This window comes from Dendrobates tinctorius, unplaced genomic scaffold (assembly GCF_039654945.1).
Source record: "Dendrobates tinctorius isolate UK_male_01 unplaced genomic scaffold, ASM3965494v1 ptg000032l, whole genome shotgun sequence".
In the NCBI taxonomy this organism is placed as follows: domain Eukaryota; kingdom Metazoa; phylum Chordata; class Amphibia; order Anura; family Dendrobatidae; genus Dendrobates; species Dendrobates tinctorius.
In genome coordinates, this window is record NW_027361700.1 from 14,566,417 (window position 1) to 14,590,213 (window position 23,797).

General features: G+C 42.2%; 2 protein-coding genes across 4 annotated transcripts in view; both read right to left on the reverse strand.

The window, feature by feature from the left end:
* Nucleotides 1–23,797, reverse strand: part of SNX11 (sorting nexin 11) — a 193,379-nt gene that overhangs the window by 162,039 nt on the left and 7,543 nt on the right. The gene's annotated exons all lie outside the window — the stretch shown is intronic.
* CDK5RAP3 (CDK5 regulatory subunit associated protein 3) overlaps nt 1–23,797 on the reverse strand; it is a 50,669-nt gene that overhangs the window by 1,817 nt on the left and 25,055 nt on the right. For 2 of the 3 annotated variants that reach the window (XM_073572432.1, XM_073572433.1), the window contains exons 10-14: nt 18,993–19,071; nt 17,192–17,280; nt 15,861–16,066; nt 15,544–15,715; nt 14,205–14,335 (exon numbers count right to left, since the gene is read on the reverse strand). In XM_073572432.1, the coding sequence (XP_073428533.1) occupies nt 14,270–14,335; nt 15,544–15,715; nt 15,861–16,066; nt 17,192–17,280; nt 18,993–19,071 (612 nt within the window). In that variant the 3' untranslated portion in view covers nt 14,205–14,269. Of the gene's footprint in view, nt 1–14,204; nt 14,336–15,543; nt 15,716–15,860; nt 16,067–17,191; nt 17,281–18,992; nt 19,072–23,797 lie in introns of those variants that run through there. The other variant, XM_073572434.1, reaches the window with a different exon arrangement.

Sequence of the window (23,797 nt, forward strand, 5' to 3'; positions counted from 1 at the left end):
ATACTTTAGTCAATGTTTTCCCAGTTTTTCATTGCAAAATTAGGTGCCTCGGCTTATACTGAGGTCGACTTATACTCGAGTATATATGGTAATTGCAACATCAAAAATTCACCAAATTCTCATAGTTGGAACATAGTCCAATGGGGTTAATTTTCATGCAGCTACTCGTTACATTTTTCAGTGGAATCTGGAAACTGTTTTGTTAATTAACATGTCATTTATTGAAGTGATTTTGGAAATGCAGATGTATGAATGACAACAGTTTTTCCTGAGTAAAACAATGGAATATATTTTGTAGTCAATATTCCTGTACGTTCTGACAGAGTGAAGATGGAAAACAACTTCTGCTACACTAAACTCTGAGTGAAGGTACCGCAAACAGACATGCTGCAGATTGAAATGTCCATTTACACTGCAGATTTTTTAGACAGCATGTGGATGAGTCAGATGTTCATATAACATGGCCGACATTTGCTCGGACTGGCCTGCGGCTCTCCTGAGCATGACAGCATGTATTTCTATGTAGCTGTCATGAAGAAGCGCTGCCGGCCAGTCCGAGCATTGCAATGCAATTTCAGAAAAAATAGGACATTCCCAGTACTGTAATAAAAATATCTGAGATTTTCCTACACGTTTCGGACTAAGTTAAAGTCCTTACTCACGGAATACTAGGAATATCCTGTTTTAAGTGAAAAAAAATAGTTTTTGTACTTTTTTTTTATCCAAAAGCTTCTGGATTCTCTTTATATTTGTTTTTTTTATCATCAATGTTTTATCAGTGATCTTCTCGTACGCAAATAAAAAGAGAAATCAAAGCTTATAATGTTCAACATCGGCAGCACAAGAATGGTATTTATGTGCCACCTGTGTTTTTCACAGACCCACAGACATGTGAGACATGTGTGGGTGATTTTAATCTGTAACTCGGATACAAAACGGACATGCCTCTGTGGTTCTTTTTTACAGACATGCGATCTACTAAAAACACAGAACTGTTAACTGTTCCAGAAGATTATCATGCGTACGAATTCTGGCTGGGAAAACTGCATGTCTAACGGAGGCCGTAACCTGGGTTCACACATGTGTATGGAAGATCATGTTTTCATCTGGTAAAAACATATGATTTTTCTTCCTTGTTGTCATCCATATGTCCGTTTGTTTTTAGTTCTGTATGGCATATGTTTTATACATCAACAATTTAATAAATAAAGGTCACATACACTTCCTTTTGTTGATAATAGCAATGGATCCATGAAAATTCATTAAATTCTAATGGCAAGCCATGTGTGATGTTTTTTTGCGCACCCGTTGACTTATAAGGCTAGTTTCACACTAGCGCTTTTGAGCGCAGCGATGGCCTGCGCACGGCCGCCGCTAATCCCCGTCCCCTACCGCGCCTCCGCCGGTAGCTCCCCCTACCGGCGCATGACGCTGCATGCGTCCTGCGCCCCCTATCTTTGTCACTGGGGGCGCAGGCCGTGCGCAGTATGCGTTTGGTGGCGCATGCGCCTTTTTGACGGTGTGCCGATCACAACCAAACTGCAGCAGGTTGCGTTTGGCGCAGGTCGGCGCACCGTCAAAAGGACGCATGCGCCGCCAAACGCATACTGCGCACGGCCTGCGCCCCCAGTGATAAAGATAGGGAATGCAGGACGCATGCAGCGTCATGCGCCGGTAGGCGGAGCTACCAGCGGAGGCGCGGTAGGGGGGGCGGGGCTTAGCGGCGGCTGTGCGCAGGCCGTCGCTGCGCTCAAAAGCGCTAGTGTGAAACTAGCCTAACAGGCGAGTCTGACCCAAAAAAACAGATAAAAGTATTTATGCTGCATTTTTGATGTGCTGACCATTGGTCATTTCGTAAAGATGTCCATGTGAACTACCACATTGACATTGGTCCTTGTGCTGTGGGACTGCTACCTGTTTCACACGTGGACGGTACATTGACCTTCAATACACTTGTCTGAAAGCGACCTTACTGTATTATGCTGCAAATTCTGCAGCATATCTGTCACAAGTGGATGAACTTAAAGCGCTGCAGGACCACAAGAATATATCCACGAGACACATGAGATGTAACCTAAGGTATGCACACCTTAGGTTGAGAACATACCTCCATATTACACCCCTCTATGTACAGAGGTAGGCTGGTCTCCATCATTGCTATGTTGGCTGATTAACGATGCATTACACCTAAGGCTCATCTGAAGTGAGAGAATTTCACAAGATTCGTGCACAGTGGTTAGCACTGTTGCTTTGCAGATCTGGGGTCCTGGGTTGAAATCCCACCAAGGACAACATTTGCAAGGAGTTTGTATGTTCTCCCCGTGTTTGCGTGGGTTTCCTCCTACACTCCGAAGACATACTGATAGGGAATTTACTGTAGATTGTGAGCCCCAACAGGGACAGTGATGATAATGTCTGTAAAGCGCTGTGGAATTAATGGCGCTACATAGGTGAGGAAAATAAATATTAACATCTTCGTAAAATCTTCATAAACTTGGGGCATATCATTACTCTATTTTATTCTACAGAATTCAGAGAGAAGTGTATTTAATCAAAGAATGGAAACAAAACATGGAATTACCTACATATTCAGGATCCATCAGCCACCGAGAGGCTAAATAATATGGAAAACATATCAATAACTTACTTTTTCTTTTGCAGGTAATTTTTTTTTTTTTTTTACAAAAAAAACTTACACCTGGAAATTCTATTTAATTGAGATTGGAGTGAATGATATACAGTTGTGGCCAAAAGTATTGACACCCCTGCCATTCTGTCAGATAATACTCAGTTTCTTCCTGAAAATGATTGCAAACACAAATTCTTTGGTATTATTATCTTCATTTAATTTGTCTTAAATGAAAAAACACAAAAAGAATTGTCCTAAAGCCAAATTGGATATAATTCCACACCAAACATAAAAAAGAGGGTGGACAAAAGTATTGGCACTGTTCGAAAAATCATGTGATGCTTCTCTAATTTGTGTAATTAACAGCACCTGTAACTTACCTGTGGCACCTAACAGGTGTTGACAATAACTACATCACACTTGCAGCCAGTTGACATGGATGAAAGTTGACTCAACCTCTGTCCTGTGTCCTTGTGTGTACCACATTGAGCATGGAGAAAAGAAAGAAGACCAAAGAACTGTCTGAGGACTTGAGAAACCAAATTGTGAGGAAGCATGAGCAATCTCAAGGCTACAAGTCCATCTCCAAAGACCTGAATGTTCCTGTGTCTACCGTGCGCAGTGTCATCAAGAAGTTTAAAGCCCATGGCACTGTGGCTAACCTCCCTAGATGTGGACGGAAAAGAAAAATTGACAAGAGATTTCAATGCAAGATTGTGCGGATGTTGGATAAAGAACCTCGACTAACATCCAAACAAGTTCAAGCTGCCCTGCAATCCGAGGGTACAACAGTGTCAACCCATACTATCCGTCGGCGTCTGAATGAAAAGGGACTGTATGGTAGGAGACCCAGGAAGACCCCACTTCTTACCCCGAGACATAAAAAAGCCAGGTTGGAGTTTGCCAAAACTTACCTGAAAAATCCTAAAACGTTTTGGAAGAATGTTCTCTGGTCAGATGAGACAAAAGTAGATCTTTTTGGGCAAAGGCATCAACAGAGTTTACAGGAGAAAAAAAAGAGGCATTCAAAGAAAAGAACACGGTCCCTACAGTCAAACATGGCGGAGGTTCCCTGATGTTTTGGGGTTGCTTTGCTGCCTCTGGCACTGGACTGCTTGACCGTGTGCATGGCATTATGAAGTCAGAAGACTACCAACAAATTTTGCAGCATAATGTAGGGCCCAGTGTGAGAAAGCTGGGTCTCCCTCAGAGGTCATGGGTCTTCCAGCAGGACAATGACCCAAAACACACTTCAAAAAGCACTAGAAAATGGTTTGAGAGAAAGCACTGGAGACTTCTAAGGTGGCCAGCAATGAGTCCAGACCTGAATCCCATAGAACAGCTGTGGAGAGATCTAAAAATGGCAGTTTGGAGAAGGCACCCTTCAAATATCAGGGACCTGGAGCAGTTTGCCAAAGAAGAATGGTCTAAAATTCCAGCAGAGCATTGTAAGAAACTCATTGATGGTTACCGGAAGCGTTTGGTCGCAGTTATTTTGGCTAAAGATTGTGCAACCAAGTATTAGGCTGAGGGTGCCAATACTTTTGTCTGGCCCATTTTTGGAGTTTTGTGTGAAATGATCAATGTTTTGCTTTTTGCTTCATTCTCTTTTGTGTTTTTTCATTTACGACAAATTAAATGAAGATATTAATACCAAAGAATTTGTGTTTGCAATCATTTTCAGGAAGAAACTGAGTATTATCTGACAGAATTGCAGGGGTGTCAATACTTTTGGCCACAACTGTAGATGTAAAATATAATGTCATAACTTCAATTTATATGCCATCCTGATAATCCTTCATTAGCACATGGAATTCACATCACAGTGGAGACGTGCCAACTCCATGATATCACCCCTAATGTTTGTGCAAATCATACTGGGGTTCTCCAGGAGCCTTTATACTGTAGGATATTATAAACATTAAGATATGAATTTAGCAATATACAAAATGGGATCTACACATGTGGTCAAAATTGTTGGTACCCCTCATTTAATGACAGAAAAACCCACAATGGTCACAGAAATAGCTCGAATCTGACAAAAGTAATAAATAAAAAATCTATGAAAATGGACAAATGAAAGTCAGACATTGCTTTTCCACCATGCTTCCACAGAATTTAAAGAAAAATAAAACTCATGAAATAGGTTTGGACAGAAATGATGGTATCTCTGAAAATAATATGACAAAAGGGACATGTGAAATCAAGGTGTGTCCACTAATTAGCATCACAGGTGTCTACAATCTTGGAATCAGTGAGTGGGACTGTATAAAGGACTACAGATACTCACTGTGCTGTTTGGTGACATGGTGTGTATCACACTCAACATGGACCAGAGGAAGCAAAGGAAAGAGTTGTCTCAGGAGATTAGAAAGAAAATTAGAGACAAACATGTTAAAGGTAAAAGTTATAAGACCATCTCCAAGCAGCTTGATGTTGTTACTGTGACTACAGTTGCAGATATTATTTGGACATTTAAGTTCCACGGGACTGTAGCCAACCTCCCTGGACGTGGCCGCAGGAGGAAATTTGTTGACAAATCAAAGAGATGGATAATACGAATGGTAACAAAAGAGACCAGAAAAACTTCTAAACAGATTAAAGGTGAACTTCAAGCTCAAGGAACATCAGAGTCAGATCGCACCATCCGTCCTTGTATGCGCCAAAGTGGACTTCATGGGAGAAAAAAATAAAAAAAAACCTGACTGGAATTTGCCAAATCACATGCTGACAAGCCACAATGCTTCTGGGAGAATGTCCCATGGACAGAGGAGACCAAACTGGAACTTTTTGGCAAGGTACATCAGCTCTATGTTCACAGATGGAAAAATGACGCATATCAAGGAAAGAACACTGTCCTTACTGTGAAACATAGGGGAGGCTCTTATGTTCTGGGGCTGCTTTGCTGCATCTGGCACAGGGTGTCTAGAATCTATGCAGGGTACAATGAAATCTCAAGACTATCAGGGATTCTAGAGAGAAATGTGCTGCCCAGTGTCAGAAAGCTTGGTCTCAGTCACAGGTCATGGGTCAACAGGATAAAGACCCAAAACACACAGCTAAAAACATCCAAGAATGGCTAAGAAGAAAACATTGGACTATTCTGAAGTGGCCTTATAATAATAATAATAATTAATAATAATTTTTATTTATATAGCGCCAACATATTCCGCAGCACTTTACAATTAAAGTGATTGAGCCTTCTATGAGCCCTGACCTAAATCCTATTGAGCATCTTTGGAAAGAGCTGAAACATGCCGTCTGGAAAAGGCAACCTTCAAACATGAGACAACTGGAGCAGTTTACTCTTGAGCAGTGGGCCAAAATACCTGTCGAGAGGTACAGAAGTCTCACTGACAGTTACAGGAATCGTTTGATTGCAGTGATTGCCTCAAAAGGTTATGCAACAAAATATTAAGTTAAGGGTACCATCATTTCTGTCCAGGCCTATTTCATGAGTTTTATTTTTTAAAACATTCTGTTGAAGAATGGTTGAAAAGCAATGTCTGACTTTCATTTGTTCATTTTCATAGATTTTTTATTTATTACTTTTGTCAGATTCAAGTTATTTCTGTGACCAATGTGTGTTTTTCTGTCATTAAACAAGGGGTACCAACAATTTGGACCACGTGTGTAGATATTTCAGATTTTATATCTTACCTACACTATTATTGACAATAGGGACACCTATACATTACATTGACCAGATGAAGAGGAGAATCTAGATTTTCCTGAACCTGGGGCAAAAATTCAGTTTGGTGCCCCCTACTACACATAGCTTGAGTGGTTGGAGTAGTCACTATATGATCACTCATATGCGATTTGCGCAATTACAATCAAATGCCGACTAGCTTCTCCTCCAAATATTCTCAATGTTTAGTGCAAAGCTACAGCCCCCGATTCATTGAGTTACGTAGGAAGAGAAGCTCATCACCACGTGACCGTAAGTATGAAAATCACATAAGTGGTCCTGTGATGACCGTGGGAGCTGACACGCAAAACTGAATCCTAACAGCAAGTATATTACACACGGTTAGGATTTGGCATGCTATAGGGCCTAATTTTATAATTAATGCTCATAACATAAATACAGATGTAAAAATAAAGAGGAGTATGGCATTCCTTTAGATAGGTATGTGCACAGATAGGGTCCCAATCCATAAAAACTTGGAAAAAATTGAATCCGGCACGCTTTTTAATTGCAATTTATGGACTCCAAGAATTGTGCAGGAGACAAATTTTGATGTTTCGATCTCATGGACCTTCATCAGACATACACTAAAAAAATCAGATGCATACATACATTCATGTATGTATAATTTTTTTTGGAGTATATCTAATGAAGGTATAAATGTATCTGTTTTTTGGTTTATAGTTATGGCTCAAAGTGTTGTTGGCACCCTTAAAATTGTTCCAGAAACTTTTTGCAATTACACGTTTATTTCCTTTGTGTGTATTGGAACAACACAAAAAAAAAAAAAAACAGAGAAAAGAGGCAAATTGGACATCAATTCACATGAAACTCCCAAAATGGCCAGACAAAATTGTTGTCACCCTCAACTTAATATTTAGCTGCATTCCCTTTGGAATAAATAACTGCAAAGAATTGCTTCTTATAACCATCAACAAGCTTCTTACACCTCTCAACTGGAATTTTGGATCACTCTTCTTTTGCAAACTGTTCCAGGTCTCTCATATTTGAAGGGTGCTTTCTCTAAACAGAAATTTTAATAATTATTCACAGGTGTTCAATGGTATTTAGATCCAGACCCATTGCTGGCCACTTCAGAACTCTCGAGGCTTTGTTTCTATCCATTTCTGGGGGCTTCTTGAAGTATTTTTGGAGTCATTGCCCTTATGGAAGACCCATGACCTAGGACGAAAACCCAGCTTTCTGACACTGGGCACTACATTGCAACTCAAAATCCTTTGATAATCTTCAGATTTCATGATGACTTGCACATGGTCAAGGTACACAGTGCCAGAGGCAGAAAAACAACCCCAAAAGGTCTTTAAAACCTCCACCATGACTGTAGGTGCTGTGTTCTTTTCTTTGTAGACCTCATTCCATTTTTGGTAAACAGTATCTTTACCAAACAGCTCTATCATGGTTTTATCTGTCCAAAAGATGCCTTCCCAGAAGAATTTTGGCTTACGTCAGGTACTCGTTTTTTTTTATGTCTCTGTGTCAGCAGTGGGGTCCTCCTGGGTTTCCTGCCATAGCATTTCATTCAAATGTGGACAGATAGTGCTAACACTGATCCACCTGAGCTTGTAGAACAGCTTGAATTTCTTTGGACCTTGATTGGGACTGCTTATACACCATCTGGACTATCCCACATGGCAACCTCTCCTCAATTTCTTACTGCTGTCCATGTCCAGGGAGATTAGCTACAGTGCCATGGGTTGTAAACTTCTTGATTATGTTGCACACCATGGACAAAGGAACATCATGATCTCTGGAGATTGTTGATATTTTTCAACAATTTTGGTTCTCAAGTCCTCAGACAGTTCTCTTCTATTTCTGTTCTCCATGCTTAGTGTGGCACATATAGACACAGAATGCAAACACTGAGTCAATTTCTCCCCTTTGTATTTGTTTCAGGTGTGATTTTCAGATTCCCCCCACCTGTTACTTGCCACAGGTTAGTTTGAACGAGCATCATAAGCTTGAAACATTTAACCACAATTTTGGAAGGGTGACAATTTTGTCCAGCCCATATTTGTGGTTGTTTTGTGTGAAATTATCTACAATTAGCCTTTTTTCTCATGCTCTTCCAGTACACACAAAAGGAAATAAACCGGTGTAGAAAAAAAATGTGTAATTGCAATAATTTTTCTGGAGAAATACTTCATTTTCAGGAACAATTTCAAGGGTGTCAACACTTTCAGCCATGACTGTATATCTGATGAAGTTATAAATGTATTAGTAAAAGAAAAAAACAAAGTTCACATCAGCTCACCGCACAATAGGTGTGGTGCACGGACAAATCTAGACTCCGGTGTCAGGTATTTAGATATGAAGAAAAAAAAAAGCAAAAAGTCCAGCTACCGCAAACAAAATTTTTTTTTTTAGAAAAAAAAAGTGAAAATATATTATTGAAAATATCATTTACTTGAATGCACTGAAAACAACAAAAAACATAGCATTTAGGTGTGTGCACACGCTGCGGATTTTTCCACGCGGATTTTGCAAAATCCGCAGGTAAAAAGACCTGCGCTTTATCTGCGGTTTTACACCTCTACAATGGAGCAGGTGTGAAACCGCTGCGGATTCCGCACAAAGAAGTGACATGCTGCGGTTTTGAAACCGCAGCCAATCCGCACAGAAAAAATCCGCACCATGTGCACTGCGGTTTTTGTTTTCCATTGAAAATAAGGGTACTGTACACCGTAGCAAAAACTGCTGCGGATCCGCAGGGCCAAATCCGCTGCGGATCCACAGCAGAATCCGCAGCGTGTGCACACACCCTAAGGTCTACGCGTTTCGAGAGCTACCACGCTCTATCATTGCGTGGTAGCGCATGAAATGCGTAGGTCTAATGCTATGTTTTTTCTTTTTTTTGAGCATTCAAATAAATGATGCTTTTAATATTTTTTCACTTGTTTTTCTAAAAAAAAAATTGATTTTTTTTATATAAATAGAGGTTTAGTAATCCTTATCTTGTGAGATGGTACAACAATTTCTTTACATAGCCATGTATCATGTTAGGCCTCTTTCACACTTCAGTCTTTTGACGTCAGTCGAAATCCACCCTTTTTTTAAAAAAACTGATGTTTTTTCTTTTGGCGGAATCCGTTTTTTTCCTCAGACTTGCATAGTGGCGGATTGACGGATGGCTGTCCATTGCATCCATTATTTGACGGATCCGTCGGAATTTCAGCGTCCGCCGTCTGGAGCAGACACTAACGTTTTTTGTCTGTGTTGAAATGACGGATTGCGTTGGCTAGAATGGAAGCCTATGTGCGGTGGATCCGTTGCAAGTCGTCAAATCACGGAATCCGTCAACGGATTCCGCTTTTTTAAACTGAGCATGCCTGGAAGAATTTCCATTCATTAAAGTTAACCCCAAAAGGACAGAAAATTCTCTTTTTCTTTCTCTTGCAGAGTTCTGTTCCTTTAAATTTCATACACTTCCTGCTGCAACGGATCCTTCCAAAAAACGGATCCGGTACATCAGTTTTTTGCAAATCTGCAACGGATCCGTTTTTTCACACTTTGACAGTTTGGAACTGACGTCAAAAGACTGAAGTGTGAAAGAGGCCTTATCTGACACGTTATAGTTTTCTACATGTGTACAGGACCAGAACCAATAACAGTACACAGTGGTGTAACTACAAAGTTATGGGCCTCGGTGCAAACTTTCAAATGGGGGCCCCCCCCATGCCGAAATACACGCACATCTCCGCTCCGTACACCTCGTACACGTGCGGCTCCGCTCCATACACCCGGTACACGTGCGGCTCCGCTCCGTACACCCGGTACACACGCGGCTCCGCTCCGTACACCCGGTACACACGCGGCTCCGATCCGTACACCCGGTACACACGCGGCTCCGCTCCGTACACCCGCGGCTCCGCTCCGTACACCCGGGGCTCTGCTCCGTACACCCGGTACACATGCGGCTCCGCTCCGTACACCCGGTACACACGCGGCTCTGCTCCGTACACACGCGGCTCCGCTCCGTACACACGGTACACACGCGGCTCCGCTCCGTACACCCGGTACACACGCGGCTCCGCTCCGTACACCCGCGGCTCCGCTCCGTACACCTCGTACACACGCGGCTCCGCTCCGTACACCTGGTACACACGTGGCTCTGCTCCGTACACCTGGTACACACGTGGCTCTGCTCCGTACACCTGCGGCTCCGCTCCGTACACCTCGTACACACACAGCTCCGCTCCGTCCACCTCTTACACACACGACAGTCAGGTGGCCACGTGCTTTAGACCAGGGTTTCCCAACTCCAGTCCTCAAGGCACACCAACAGATCATGTTTTCAGGATTTCCTTAGTATTGCTCAGGTGATAATTGCTTCACCTGTGCAATACAAAGGAAATCCTGAAAACATGATCTGTTGGTGTGCCTTGAGGACTGGAGTTGGGAAACCCTGCTTTAGACCACTCCATTTGAAACCTGATGTTGTGCTTGGTGATGTAAGGCTTGGATGCAGATGCTCAGACATTGAAATCCATGCCATGATGCTCCCAGTACACAGCTTTTGTGTTGACATTATTGCCAGGTTTCTGATTCTGCAGGTATTGAGTCAGCAGAGTGTTGATGACTTTTATGCACGATGCTCCTCAGCACTTGGGGCCCCGCTCTGTAACTTTACATGATCTGCACTTCGCGGCTGATGTGTGGTGGTTTCTAAAAGCGTCTACATTTCAATACTATCACTCACCAGTGAAGGTGGAATATTTAGGAGGGAAGACATTTCATGAGCTGCTGATCTTACGATGACATTATTACAGGCCCACACTGGTATTCGTGAGCTCTGTAGAACCACCCATTCTTTCAAACATGTTGGCAGCCTGCATAGTGAGGGGCTGGATATTATAGATCTGTGATGATGGAACAGAACAATAAACCTGGATTCAGTAAGAGGTTTGTGCCAGTAAGCTCATCCATAAAGGGCATGAAAAGTAGAAAAAAAGGGGCAAGAATATACAGTATTAGCAATGTGACGACAGGAGGACATGACGCATATCAGCCCATAAAGACATACACACAGGCTGGGGGTCTCCTGTGTGTGCGCTGCTGTTCAGCTAATTGATTGAGCAGCACAGCAGACGTTTAATTAAAGGGAAGGGAAACCCAGTGTCACACAGGAGCAGATGGACCGAGCCCTAATTGGTAATTATCCTGTGCGTGCCAGCTGAGAAGGCACTGCGGCCTGTGCAGAGGGGACACAGCCTGTCACCACTGACAGGTGACAACGTCCAGGAAACAGGGATGCTGGCTACATAGCAGCCACAGGGAAGAGAGTGCAGCCTGTCTGTGGGGGATGGTGCACAATGCAAAGCAGGGAAGACACCCAGTGTGGAAAGACAACAATTACCCTGGGAGACTAATGTGGAAAAAGGCTGGCGATTTACAGTGCACCGGCGAGCGTGCATACTAAAGTCGGAAATCATCTCTTTAGGACAGCCTACGTAATGGTGGCTAATAGTAGTCACTGTGCACGCCCGCTGAGAGCCCATGACGTCATCATTTTCTACGGCAGCAGAAAGCCTCGGATATCTAACAAAGAAGCCAGCGTCTAACATCCGCCTGTCTTACGCCAATTAGACCGCAGCTCTTGGCCGAGTAATGGGAATATTGTATGGAGATGTCGGCGTTTAATCGCCTAGACCCCAACTATATGATTCTATACGAGACAGGGGTAACAAAGAAAAGAAAAGTAGAAAATGCACAAAATATGGCCATGTTTTTATTTCTGATATGCTCACTGTTAATATTCCCAGGACGCTGATCTTGGAGGTCACGGCTACAGAGGGCACTATTTAATTGGGCTTCTCTATATGGACCACTTACAGAATTTGAGATCCTAGGACTTATCAAGATGAGGATACATCTCCGGAGCGAAGACTGCCATTAGATATGTGCATGCATGTATGACGAGCCCACAAGGGACCCTATTACTACATTTGTGGATCCTACATAGGTTAGGGGTCATTTATAAAGTGGAAACCTTGGGAACATCATTATCAGGAATGTTGGGAATATTTCCTGGCATTACAAATAGGAAGATGGGGATTACAAATTATACAATTTATTCAATTACCATAGATCTATGCCTTCAGACGGCAATTTACTCTGACGTCAGCAATAGTGATGAGCGGACGAGCTCGGATAAGGTGTTATCTGAGCATGCTCGGGTGCTAAGTGAGTGACTTCAGCGTGCTGGAATAACATGTTCGAGCCCCCACAGCTGTTCGACAGTCACAACACAGGCAGGGATTTCTTGTTTGTTAGGCAATCCATGCATTTGTTGGGCTGTCGAAAAGCAGCGAGACATGCAGCAGCGGGGACTCAGAACATAATTTTCAAGCACGCCGAGGTCACTCGGTTAGCCCCCGAGCATGCTTGGATAACACCTTATCCAAGCACGTTCGCTCATCACTAGTCAGCACTAAATCTACTCTAGCATATTTTTGGGAAATCTGGAAATGGGGATACAATTCTTATTTTGCGTTTTCATGGTAGCCACTTCTATAAAGTGACTAACGTGATGGATTCTTATTGCTGAAACCCCAAGATCAGCAACAGACACAAGTCCTTATATAAACCCCGCATTAATAAATATAGACTCTATACAACTCTATATACAGTTAGCTAAAGAAATATATGGTATTAAGCAAAATACAATACGTGTGTTTCCAATGTACTGTGGATGTTCATCTGGAGAAGTGTAAGAAAATAATACAAGGCAATCTCCCGTAATATAAGGATCAGCTTAGATTTCTTTCTTTTATGGCATCGACTTTAGACCAGTCACCCTTTCACCCACAGGGCTTGTTAAGACGAGCGTAGAAGTGGGCTGACAAGTAAAAATGGGATAGCACACCGACCAATGTAATTCAATAGGGATGTTCAAATGACAGGTTTTTTCACATTTGCATGAAAAAAAAAATATATGTTTATATGTTTTTGCAGCATACACAGTTCTCTTCTGTATGTTGGAAGCGGCTCACCCATTATTCAAGTCTAAGGGTGTAAACCCCCCCCCCCAAAAAAAAAAAAATTGAATCCCATACAGACCATAAGTTTTGCTTCCGATTTTTATGGATACATTGCCATTATCATCATCATCATAGGAGACTGTATTTGATCATGTACATTTTGCAATGTTGCCGTATATCACACAGACACGATCCTCATCTCCAAAATATGTTCACACAAAGATTTGTTGTCAAAATTCCTGCTTAAAATCTGTTCTTTCCATCTACCGTAACTGAAATTGTTTTTGGAAACGAGGGCATCCAATTTTTTACAAACCATAGATATATGGGATTTTTTTTGTACAGAAATTTTTTGCAAGAAACCTGCCGTGTGTAAACATATTGTTAAAATGGCATAACCTACAAGGCAGCCTGCTCATGGACCACGTTCAATCCAGAGATCCAAGTCCAGGCTCCCATAACGCCTTCACAGCCAAATCCTGCAGTGTCATTTGTAAACCCATCCAGTAAGAACCCGACAAACCATGGCTCCAGCCCACTGGCAGAGGCGCAGGATGTGCTTACAGGTATGGCTCCGTGAGCCTGCTGATTAATAGATGCCATCACTCAGTGTCCAGCTGGAGGGTGCAGCTTCCCCCCCAGGAACCAAGATAACGAGCAGCCAGAATAATGAGCAGTGACAGGTCACTCGTCATTCTGATGGGATGTAATTAGGGAGCCAGAAAGAGGAGAAAGCCTCGCATGGAGCAGTGTGGTACTGAGAGAGAGAAGCAAGGAGGGAGATGGAATGTGTCAGCCGCAGAATGGTCAGGAAGCAGACAGGTTAGAGATGAGGTGAAGTGTGTCATTGTCATTGCCAAATATTACGTGAAAGGACAGCATGCCGTTATAACACTTTATAAAGATGATGTTTTAATGTATAAACTGGAGTCGGAGGTCAAGTGATGACTTTCAAAGTCCAGTGCCGATGAGTTTCACCGGGCGGTTATTATATCGCTGAGATATATCTGCTTCGATCTGCAAGAAAAATGAAGAGATAAGTTGTCCTTTGTTTGGCAACTGCGCCATTAGTTGGCCCATTAGGAACAGGCCCAAAAATCTGGATTATTAGAAAGGCTCACGTGATTGTATTGTATTCCATAAGAGGACTTTACACTAAATTTTTCACGCTGAACTGGACACACGATGTAGTAGGTGCTGCAGAGCAGAATAAAACATTTTTTCGCCTCTTCATTGAAGAGATAATAGAACGCAACGTATCTGGGGGCATGTACTTCTTCCTCTTTCTGATGCTGACCAATCATAAGCAAGCAGCAACACACTGGAGAAAGAACACGCCCCCATAATAGCTTAGGGCAGGCTAAAGGTAGATGCATACTGCCAGTTTCACTGCAGTGATGGCATTTGCTGGAGTACAGCAGACCAGAGTTTGATTAACGGACAGCTTTCATTTCTCGCAGTCAGTATGGGAAGGAATAGAAGTGTTGCAGAAGTTTAGTCTTATTACAAACACTTCTAATAGCTCTAGGCTCCCCAAGAAGAAGTCAGTAAAACTGGTGAAACAAACACTGGGACTGCTCTGTCCTGACAATTATACAGGGACTTTTATAGGGGGTTAGCTTACTTGTCCCAGCAAATCATAGGCAGTGTCCACAAAACAACCCATCTTTCTTATACTGCTAATTGCAATTATTACTGCACACTGTATAGGTAATAACTTGTTTGGAATCTGACCGCCAAGACCGACACCAACCGGTAAAACAGGGAACCTTTATATCTCGGTTTAAAATGACAGTAGCAGTGCTCCATTCATTCCCCATGGGGCTGGCGAAAGCCGTGCTCGACTTTTTCCAGCAGCCCCAGAAAAGTCAGCAGCTGTGGTCAACCTTTTCCTGCAGCCCTAGGTATCCGCCCCGTTGTTCCATCTTGTCACATAAATAAAAGTTCTGCAGATCTGTCCGGGTCCGAGAAGAGAGACACCCACCAATCAGCTATCATTAGCCTGTGGATTGGTCAATACTTATTTTCAAAAAACTTTAAACTGTCGGAAATATAGTCATGTATGGTGCGGTTACGAATCAGGTCACAAATCCCAGTCACGCTGGGAACTGCTGCCATATTACAAAAAGTGGCAGCAGCTTCTTGCTCCATAAGAAAGGCACCCGCCATTTCTACATATACCCATTCAGCTACTCCTACCGCTTCCACTAGCTCCCAGCGCTCACCTGCTTCTGAAGTTCACGACTCCGCTCTTGCAAAAGCACAAGCTTTGGCTCCAGGCTCTCCCTCTCCTCCTGCACAGATTTTCCTCTCTCCAGCCATGCCTCTCTTTTCCTCTCCAAGAGCTCTGCTTGCTTCAGCCGCTGTCGTAATAGGTCTGTTACGCGATCAACATACCTGTAACAAACATGATGATATCACATTTCCCCAAAAAGTGCACCCCCTGAATTAGTACATCGGGGGACCTCCAAAACACAAAACGTCATATCTGTCAATGTATCTAGAAAGCAGGAACAATAGAAGAAAATCAGATCACACTAACCGTGGAGAGGCTAGAATGAGGAAAAGATGGCGCATTTTGACATCCGTTAAGCGTCCAATTAAATCTTTAACATGGAATAACATGGCTTCAACTTTATTCCTGGTCTGTCCCTGCAGGATGGGTGGGGCCGTCTGGAACTGTGTGACGGTGACAACATCAGTGTCGCCATCAATACCCTGAAGCCACTGAGAGAGGAAGAGCTCCAACTGGCAGGGAGAAATAAAAAGGTTGGCAGGAAGGAAAAGAATGAGTGAAGGGTATGAAGGCACTTTTAAATGGGCCAATAGGTGTGAGAAAACATGGAAGCTTGATGATTAAATGGCTGCGATCAGCAAGTGAATGTGCAAAAGTATGCTCATGTAAGATGGGCTACTGATAATATGCTATATGTATGAGCATATAGCATATTAGCAGCCCATCTTACATGAGCAGCATGATGTAGGCAATGAGACCCTAAATCCAACAATGTATCACTTAATTTACTGGGTGCAGCAGTTCTGACACAAACACAGTTTTTAGATTTAGCAAAGCAGCAGAGCTGAGAAAGCTAGCCCTGCCCACACCTGGCTCTTTATTTACATTGTGTATGGTTATTGAGGTGCTTAGCACAGGAGGGTGCGGAGTAAGACTAGCAGTCTTGTGAGCATCAGACCAGGCAATGATAATCTCCTATTGATAAAACATTTATTACAAGTAAACAACAGCACACTGCTTGATAAGTGACACACCGCTGACATCTGTGTTTCAGCTCCTATCTCCTGCTGTCTTCATATTACATAGCAAAAACCTGCTGACAGATTCCCTTTAAGTGAGCATTGATTGTCTCGTTAATGAGGATTGCTGTTTACTGGGGCCAGAAATCTGCCCATGTAAATCAAAAATCAAGAGTTGGGGACAGAAAAAGGACAAATACATCATCAGTTCATAAACTGGAATCAAGTTAAAGGAGAAGACAGGAAAGAGGAAGATGGAGGGGGGGGGGGGGGCGAGCATGGAAAAAAAATGCGGGGGCAAGAGCGTGACACAAAATTATATGCAGAAAGAAAGCATGAGCGAACATGAATGAGGATGTAAGAAAAAAGATTAATGTCTAAGACAGAGGTTAAGGCTACAAAAGAAGAAAAATGAAAGCACAATTGAGGAACACAGAAAAGTACAATAAGGAAAGACAGAATAAGAGAGAGGAGAGAAACGCAGGGACAAAGCCAAGAAAAAAGAAAACAGGGAGTAAGAGAGGAAGAGACAAAATAAAAGAGGAAGAAGAGGAAGATATACAGAAAGATAGTGTGACTATGAAGAAGGCTAGGAACATTAATAGATCAGACATTCACCTCCATTAATTCATCAACGAACTGGTTGCGAGTCTCTGTGTTCTCGAGCACGGTGAGGGCATCGGATCCTCGAGCTACACCTGGAGGCACTAGGAGGAAAAGACAAGTCAGAACAGCAGAGCTTGCAATGGTTATATTTACTGAGTATTGGGAAGTATCAATATTACTTTAGTTTTAGGTATTGGCTCTATGCATATTTCAGGTGTAATAAGTTTGTATATATTATAAATTAAGTACAAACCTAGCACTCAACTTAGATGCGTAAAAAAACAAATTTATTGTAGCACACGAAAAACGTTTTGGTCTGTTGTGACTTTCTTCAGTTACATGTTGCACTCAGTATGCAAGGTACGAGAATGTCTCTGATGCGAGACCTGATCCATGTTGGAAGGCGAGCATATAGAGCTGCAAAATATCTTAGTCGTGCATGAAGATCGGGCACTTGCGCCACCGGACGCAGTATCCACTGCAAGATGTTTCTTCTTTAACCTTTATCGGTAAGGGGTGTATGTTGTGCTACCCCCTTTTTCTTTCCCTTTCCCTCCTTCCATCCCTTTCTCCTCTTATATTGTTCTTTTCTTATTCAATAATGTATTATGTGCATTTAAAAACTGCATTGGAAAATTTAAATTAAAAAAAATAAAAACTTTATAAAAAAAAATAAATAATTGCTTTAGATGCTCATTAGAGACTGCCATACACATACGCACTTGTTCATCTGACAGCTGTTTCTCCCAATCCCAGTGTGACTGTGCATGCTCATGTCAATGGGCGAGAGAACAAAGTCACTGCCAGACCAGTATGACAGTGTCTTATCTACTGTGGTAACAAGTGGATGGGCATGTCAAAATCCAACATGCCTAATCATTTTTTCCTTATCACAAAGTGAAGAACTGAGAGGAAGGAGACAATACAACTATGCTGAAGAAATAATAGAATTTGTCCATTTCAATTATATTTTAAATGTACTGTCATGAACTGTTAAAAAAAAACAAACGCAGGTTTATTTACCCCCTGCACTTGACTGCTGCGACTCTGATGCCACTCCCTGGTGCAGCACTGACAGAACAACTACAACACAAAACCTCTGCAGCCTATTGGTCTTAGAGGTCAAGCTATAGTCGTGACGTCACCCATGCAGCCATGTCAGCAAAGACCAGGGGCAATAGTATAGAGGAATCGCTGCAGTAGCAGGGGGTAAGTAAGGCTGAATTTGTCATCTAACAGAACATGCTTGTTCAGTAAAAAAAAAATAGAAGTCGAAATAGTCCTTTAATTTTTATAACCTTCAACGCACAACAAGACAGAACCCATGTAAGTTATTAATAGAAGAAAGATGGAAGCATGAACTAGTACAAGGCAGAAAAATATGAATAATCCAATGAAATATTCCTATAAGGCTGGGTTCATATTGCGTTCAGGGGCTGCGTTTAATGCATCTGTTACATAGCGGCATTAACGCTATGTAACGGGTGTGTTAACGCACCCATAGGCTGCTATAGACGAGCGCATCGCTAACGCATGTCATAATCGGCATGTGCCGTCATTCTGTGACGGACCCTCGGACGCGGTATACAGCGTTTGGGGGTCCGTCACTGCTAGCGCAGATGAAGCAGATCAGAAACCAGAGGAGCCTTAGTGCAGTCCGTTTAACGCACTGCTCTAACGCAATATGAACCTGGCATAAGACTCAAAGTATAAAGGACCTTCACCCACACATCATGAGATGCCTGATGGAGGAATAATACTGTAACTAATACTGATAAATACAGCAATGATGCATGTTGGTTGTAGGCCTCACCATTATGTCCATCTTCCAACACAGTGATGATCTCACCGGGCACAGTTTCTTCAGTGTCCCAGACTATAGCATCTGCAACCTACAAAAAAAAAAAAAAAAAATCACAATGCACAATAAATGCCAAAAAAAAAAAAAAAAAAAGCTTGTTTCATTAAGATTTTTTTGGTAATTTTAACCAGTGAGGGAGACTTGCGAAAGTATTCGGCTCCCTGGAACTTTTCAACCTTTTCCCACATATCATGCTTCAAACATAAAGATACCAAATGTAATTTTTTGGTGAAGAATCAACAAGTGGGACACAGTGGTGAAGTTGAACGAAATGTATTGGTTAGTTTAAATTTTTGTGGAAATTCAAAAACTGAAAAGCTTTTGCTGCGATTACAGCTGCAAGTCGCTTGGGGTATGTCTCTATCAGTTTTGTACATCGAGAGACTGAAATTCTTGCCCATTCTTCCTTGGCAAACAGCTCGAGCTCAGTGAGGTTTGATGGAGATCGTTTGTGAACAGCAGTTTTCAGGTCTTTCCACAGATTCTCGATTGGAATCAGGTCTGGACTTTGACTTGGCAATTCTAACACATGGATACGTTTATTTGTGAACCATTCCATTGTAGATTTTCCTTTATGTTTGGGATCATTATCTTGTTGGAAGACAAATCTCCGTCCCAGTCTCAGGTCTTTTGCAGACTCCAACAGGTTTTCTCCAAGAATGGTCCTGTATTTGGCTCCATCCATCTTCTCATCAATTTTAACCATCTTCCCTGTCCCTGCTGAAGCAGGCCCAAACCATGATGCTGCCACCACCATGTTTGACAGTGGGGATGGTGTGTTCAGGGTGATGAGCTGTGTTGCCTTTACGCCAAACATATCGTTTGGCATTGTTGCCAAAAAGTTCGATATTGGTTTCATCTGACCAGAGCACCTTTTTCCACATGTTTTGTGTGTCTCCCAGGTGGCTTGTTGCAAACTTTAAATGACACTTTTTACCTGTCTGGATATCTCAGGGGAAATTTAGACAAATAAACTCCTTGTTCAGGGGCTTGGTGTGGGGGAGTCAACACCCTCGTATTAGGTTGGAGACCCTTAAGCGCCCCAAAGATGGTGGGGGTTTGGCTTTGCCTAATCCTGAAATATACTTCCTTGCGGCCCAGTGCCAGCACTTGAAGGGGTGGGCGCTTGGGGCGACTTCCAGCGTGATACAGCACATATTGGAAAAACTGACAGATCGTTGTCCAGTGGGGTGCAATGCTTGGAGGATAGCTCACTGGGGGTGCTTGGGAAAATATACCCCACATTGTCTCTGATACATAAATTATGGAGGAGGATTAAACAAATTCGGGGGGTTACTGGCTTGACCTGGTTCTCGCCGATATGGGATAATAATAACTTACGAGAATTCAGGGCTATGGGAGGATTGGCGGATGGCAGGCTAAAGGGATTCAATATGTTTTCCAGATCGTGGACCCACAGGGGCTGAAATCCTTTTCTCAGTTACATTCAGAATTTGGGCTTAGAGCTTCGGGTGGGTTCCATTATGCACGGATGAATCATGCGTTTATTGCTCAGAAGAGGAGTGGTCATCTTGAAATTCAGGGGGATAGTGTTGGAATATGTATTTGGGAATGGGCTATATAAAATTTCCAATTGGCGCCAGAGCTAAGTGGGAAGGTGAGTTGGGCCCCTTGGAGGATGAAATCTGGGAATCCGCTCTGGAGTGGATAACAAAATTGTCATTAAGTGAGCCGTATAGACTCTCAGCTTTATAGAATATATCTAATATATAAAGCTCAATGTGGGTGTGTATGCATGTACAGTATGTATGTATGTGTGTGTATGTCCGGGATTGGCATCCGCACCGTCGCAGCTAAAGCCAAAAAATTTGGCACAGTCACACGTCTGGACCCCGAGAGTGTCCTAGGCTATGTTGTGAGGCGAAATTTTAACCCCGCGCGTTCCAATTCACCAAACAATTTTGCCCCTATCTACATAATGGGGAAAAAGTGTGTGTGTCAAGCTCCGCCCCTCATTATGATGTCATAATGGTTGCCATGGCGACGCTGATGTCATCATAGGTTGCAAGCCCCGCCGCTCATTATGATGTCATAATGGATGACTATGGGATGGAGGATGTGTGATGGGTGTATGGGCACTGGACTATAGGATGGAGAATGTGTGTGATGGGTATATGGGCATGGGACTATGGGATGGAGGATGTGTGATGGGTATATGGGCACTCGACTATGGGATCGTGGATATGTATGATGGGCACGAGACTATGGGATGGAGGATAATTATAATTTGCTATAACTAACCACAGTTAGTTACTATGTCCCGCCAGCGCCGGGCTCTCCAGCTAGTATATATATATATATTATACACTGAGTGTCCAAGTCCCTTGATGTCCTATTCAAGGCTGGCCTAAAACCTACGTCTGAAGGTCCTCGGTGCCAAAATGAATGTGCAGGTATATTCCACATGATGTGGACGTGTCCAAGACTGTCTTCTTTTTGGATAGTAGTCCTGAGTCGGGTGGAGGGAGCGTACAGATGTGTGATTCTAAGGGATCCGATGGTATGCTTGCTGGGTGTTGTGGAGGAGATAAGAGTGGATAATATTAGCCAGACTATTCTATATGGCTCGGAAGGTGATCGTAAGAAGTTGGATAAAAGAGGAACCGCCGTCTAGAGGAGAATATCTCAAATTTGTGAAAAATATCATTAAGCTAGAAAAGGGGGTCTACAAAAAAAGAGGAAAATTGGTGTTGTATGAAAAGTTAAGGACGCCATGGCTGGGGTATGGATAGGGTTGCTGATAATGCTGGTTGTGGCCTCAAGGAAGATTGAATATGTTGGGGGCCACCTCTAATGCTACGAAAGGTGGAATGATATAATTAACCTATATTTTGATCTACAGAAGAATATATAGACAATACAAGCGGTCTAAATGGGTGGGTTGGGGGAGTTGTTATACGGGGCTGTTAATATAAAAACGATTGTATTCTGAAAGTTTGTATCCTAATATGTTTTCTTTAAGAAACATCTACTTAACTAAAAAAAAAAATGACACTTTTTATGGATATCTTTGAGAAATGGCTTTCTTCTTGCCACTCTTCCATACAGGCCAGATTTGTGCAGTGTATGACTGATTGTTGTCCTATAGACAGACTGTCCCACCTCAGCTGTAGATCTCTGCAGTTCATCCAGAGTGATCATGGGACTCTTGGCTGCATCTCTGATCAGTCTTCTCCTTGTTTGAGATGAAACTTTAGAGGGACGGCCGGGTCTTGGTAGATTTGCAGTGGTATGATACTCCTTCCATTTCAATATGATAGCTTGCACATTGCTCCTTGGGATGTTTAAAGTTTTGGAAATCATTTTGTATCCAATCAGGCTTTAAACTTCTCAACAACTGTATCACGGACCTGCCTGTTGTGTTCCTTGGTCTTCATGATGATCTCTGTGCTTCAAACAGAACCCTGAGACTATCACAGAGCAGGTGCATTTATACAGAGACTTGATTACACACAGGTGGATTATATTTATCGTCATTTATGACAACATTGGATCATTCAGAGATCCACAATGAACTTCTGGAGAGAGTTTGCTGCACTGAAAGTAAAGGGGCTGAATAATATTGCACGCCCCACTTTTCAGTTTTTGACTTTCCACAAACATTTAAAATAACCAATAAATTTCGTTCAACTTCACAATTGTGTTCCACTTGTTGTTGATTCTTCACCAAAAATTTACATTTGGTCTCTTTATGTTTAAAGCATGATATGTGGGAAAAGGATGAAAAGTTCCAGGGAGCCGAATACTTTTGCAAGGCACTGTATATCCCGAATGCTGCTGCAATTTTCGCCACAAAACCGTAGCTTTTTTATCATGTACTTTAGATATTTTCTGAGGATCATCATATGGCCAACGGGTGAGAATTTGCATAAAATGGTTGTGGCCTAGATGGGATTCAGTGTTCCAAAAAATGCACCAAAATTTTGGGGCAAAAGCCCAGCACAAACTAAGCTACCTAATTAGTCTGACTTTACACCACCTGACAGTCTAAAATTGCACCAAATTTGTCATCCAAATAAGCCACTGAGATCGATCGGATGCATTTTTAGACTGTCTAGTCTAAGCTTGTACTGCCTAAAAGTGAGACAATTTTCATAAATGTGCCCCAATATGGTTTAACCCTTTCGTGACCCAGCCTATTTTCACCTCCCTGACCGGGCCAATTTTTACAATTCTGACCACTGTCCCTTTATGAGATCATAACTCTGGAACGCTTCAACGGATCCCACTGATTCTGAGACTATTTCCTTGTGACATATTGTACTTTATGATAGTGGTAAAATTTCTTCGATATGAGTGGTGTTTATTTGCTAAAAAAAAAACCCCCACAAATTTGGTGAAAATTTCACAATTTTCAAACTTTTAATTTTTATGCCCTTAAATCAGAGAGACATATCGCATAAAGTAGTTAATAACATTTCCCACATGTCTACTTTACATCAGCACAATCTTGTAACAATTTTTTTTTGCTAGGAAGTTATAAGGCTTAAAAGTTGATCAGCGATTTCTCATTTTTACAACAAAATTTGCAAAACCATTTTTTTAATGGACCACCTCATATTTGAAGTGACTTTGAGGGGCCTATATGACAGAAAATACCCAAAAGTGACACCATTCTAAAAACTGCAACCCTCAAGGTGCTCAAAACCACATTCAAGAAGATTATTATCTCTTCAGGTGCTTCACAGGAATTTTTGGAATGTGGAAGAAAAAAAATAAACATTAACTTTTCTTTC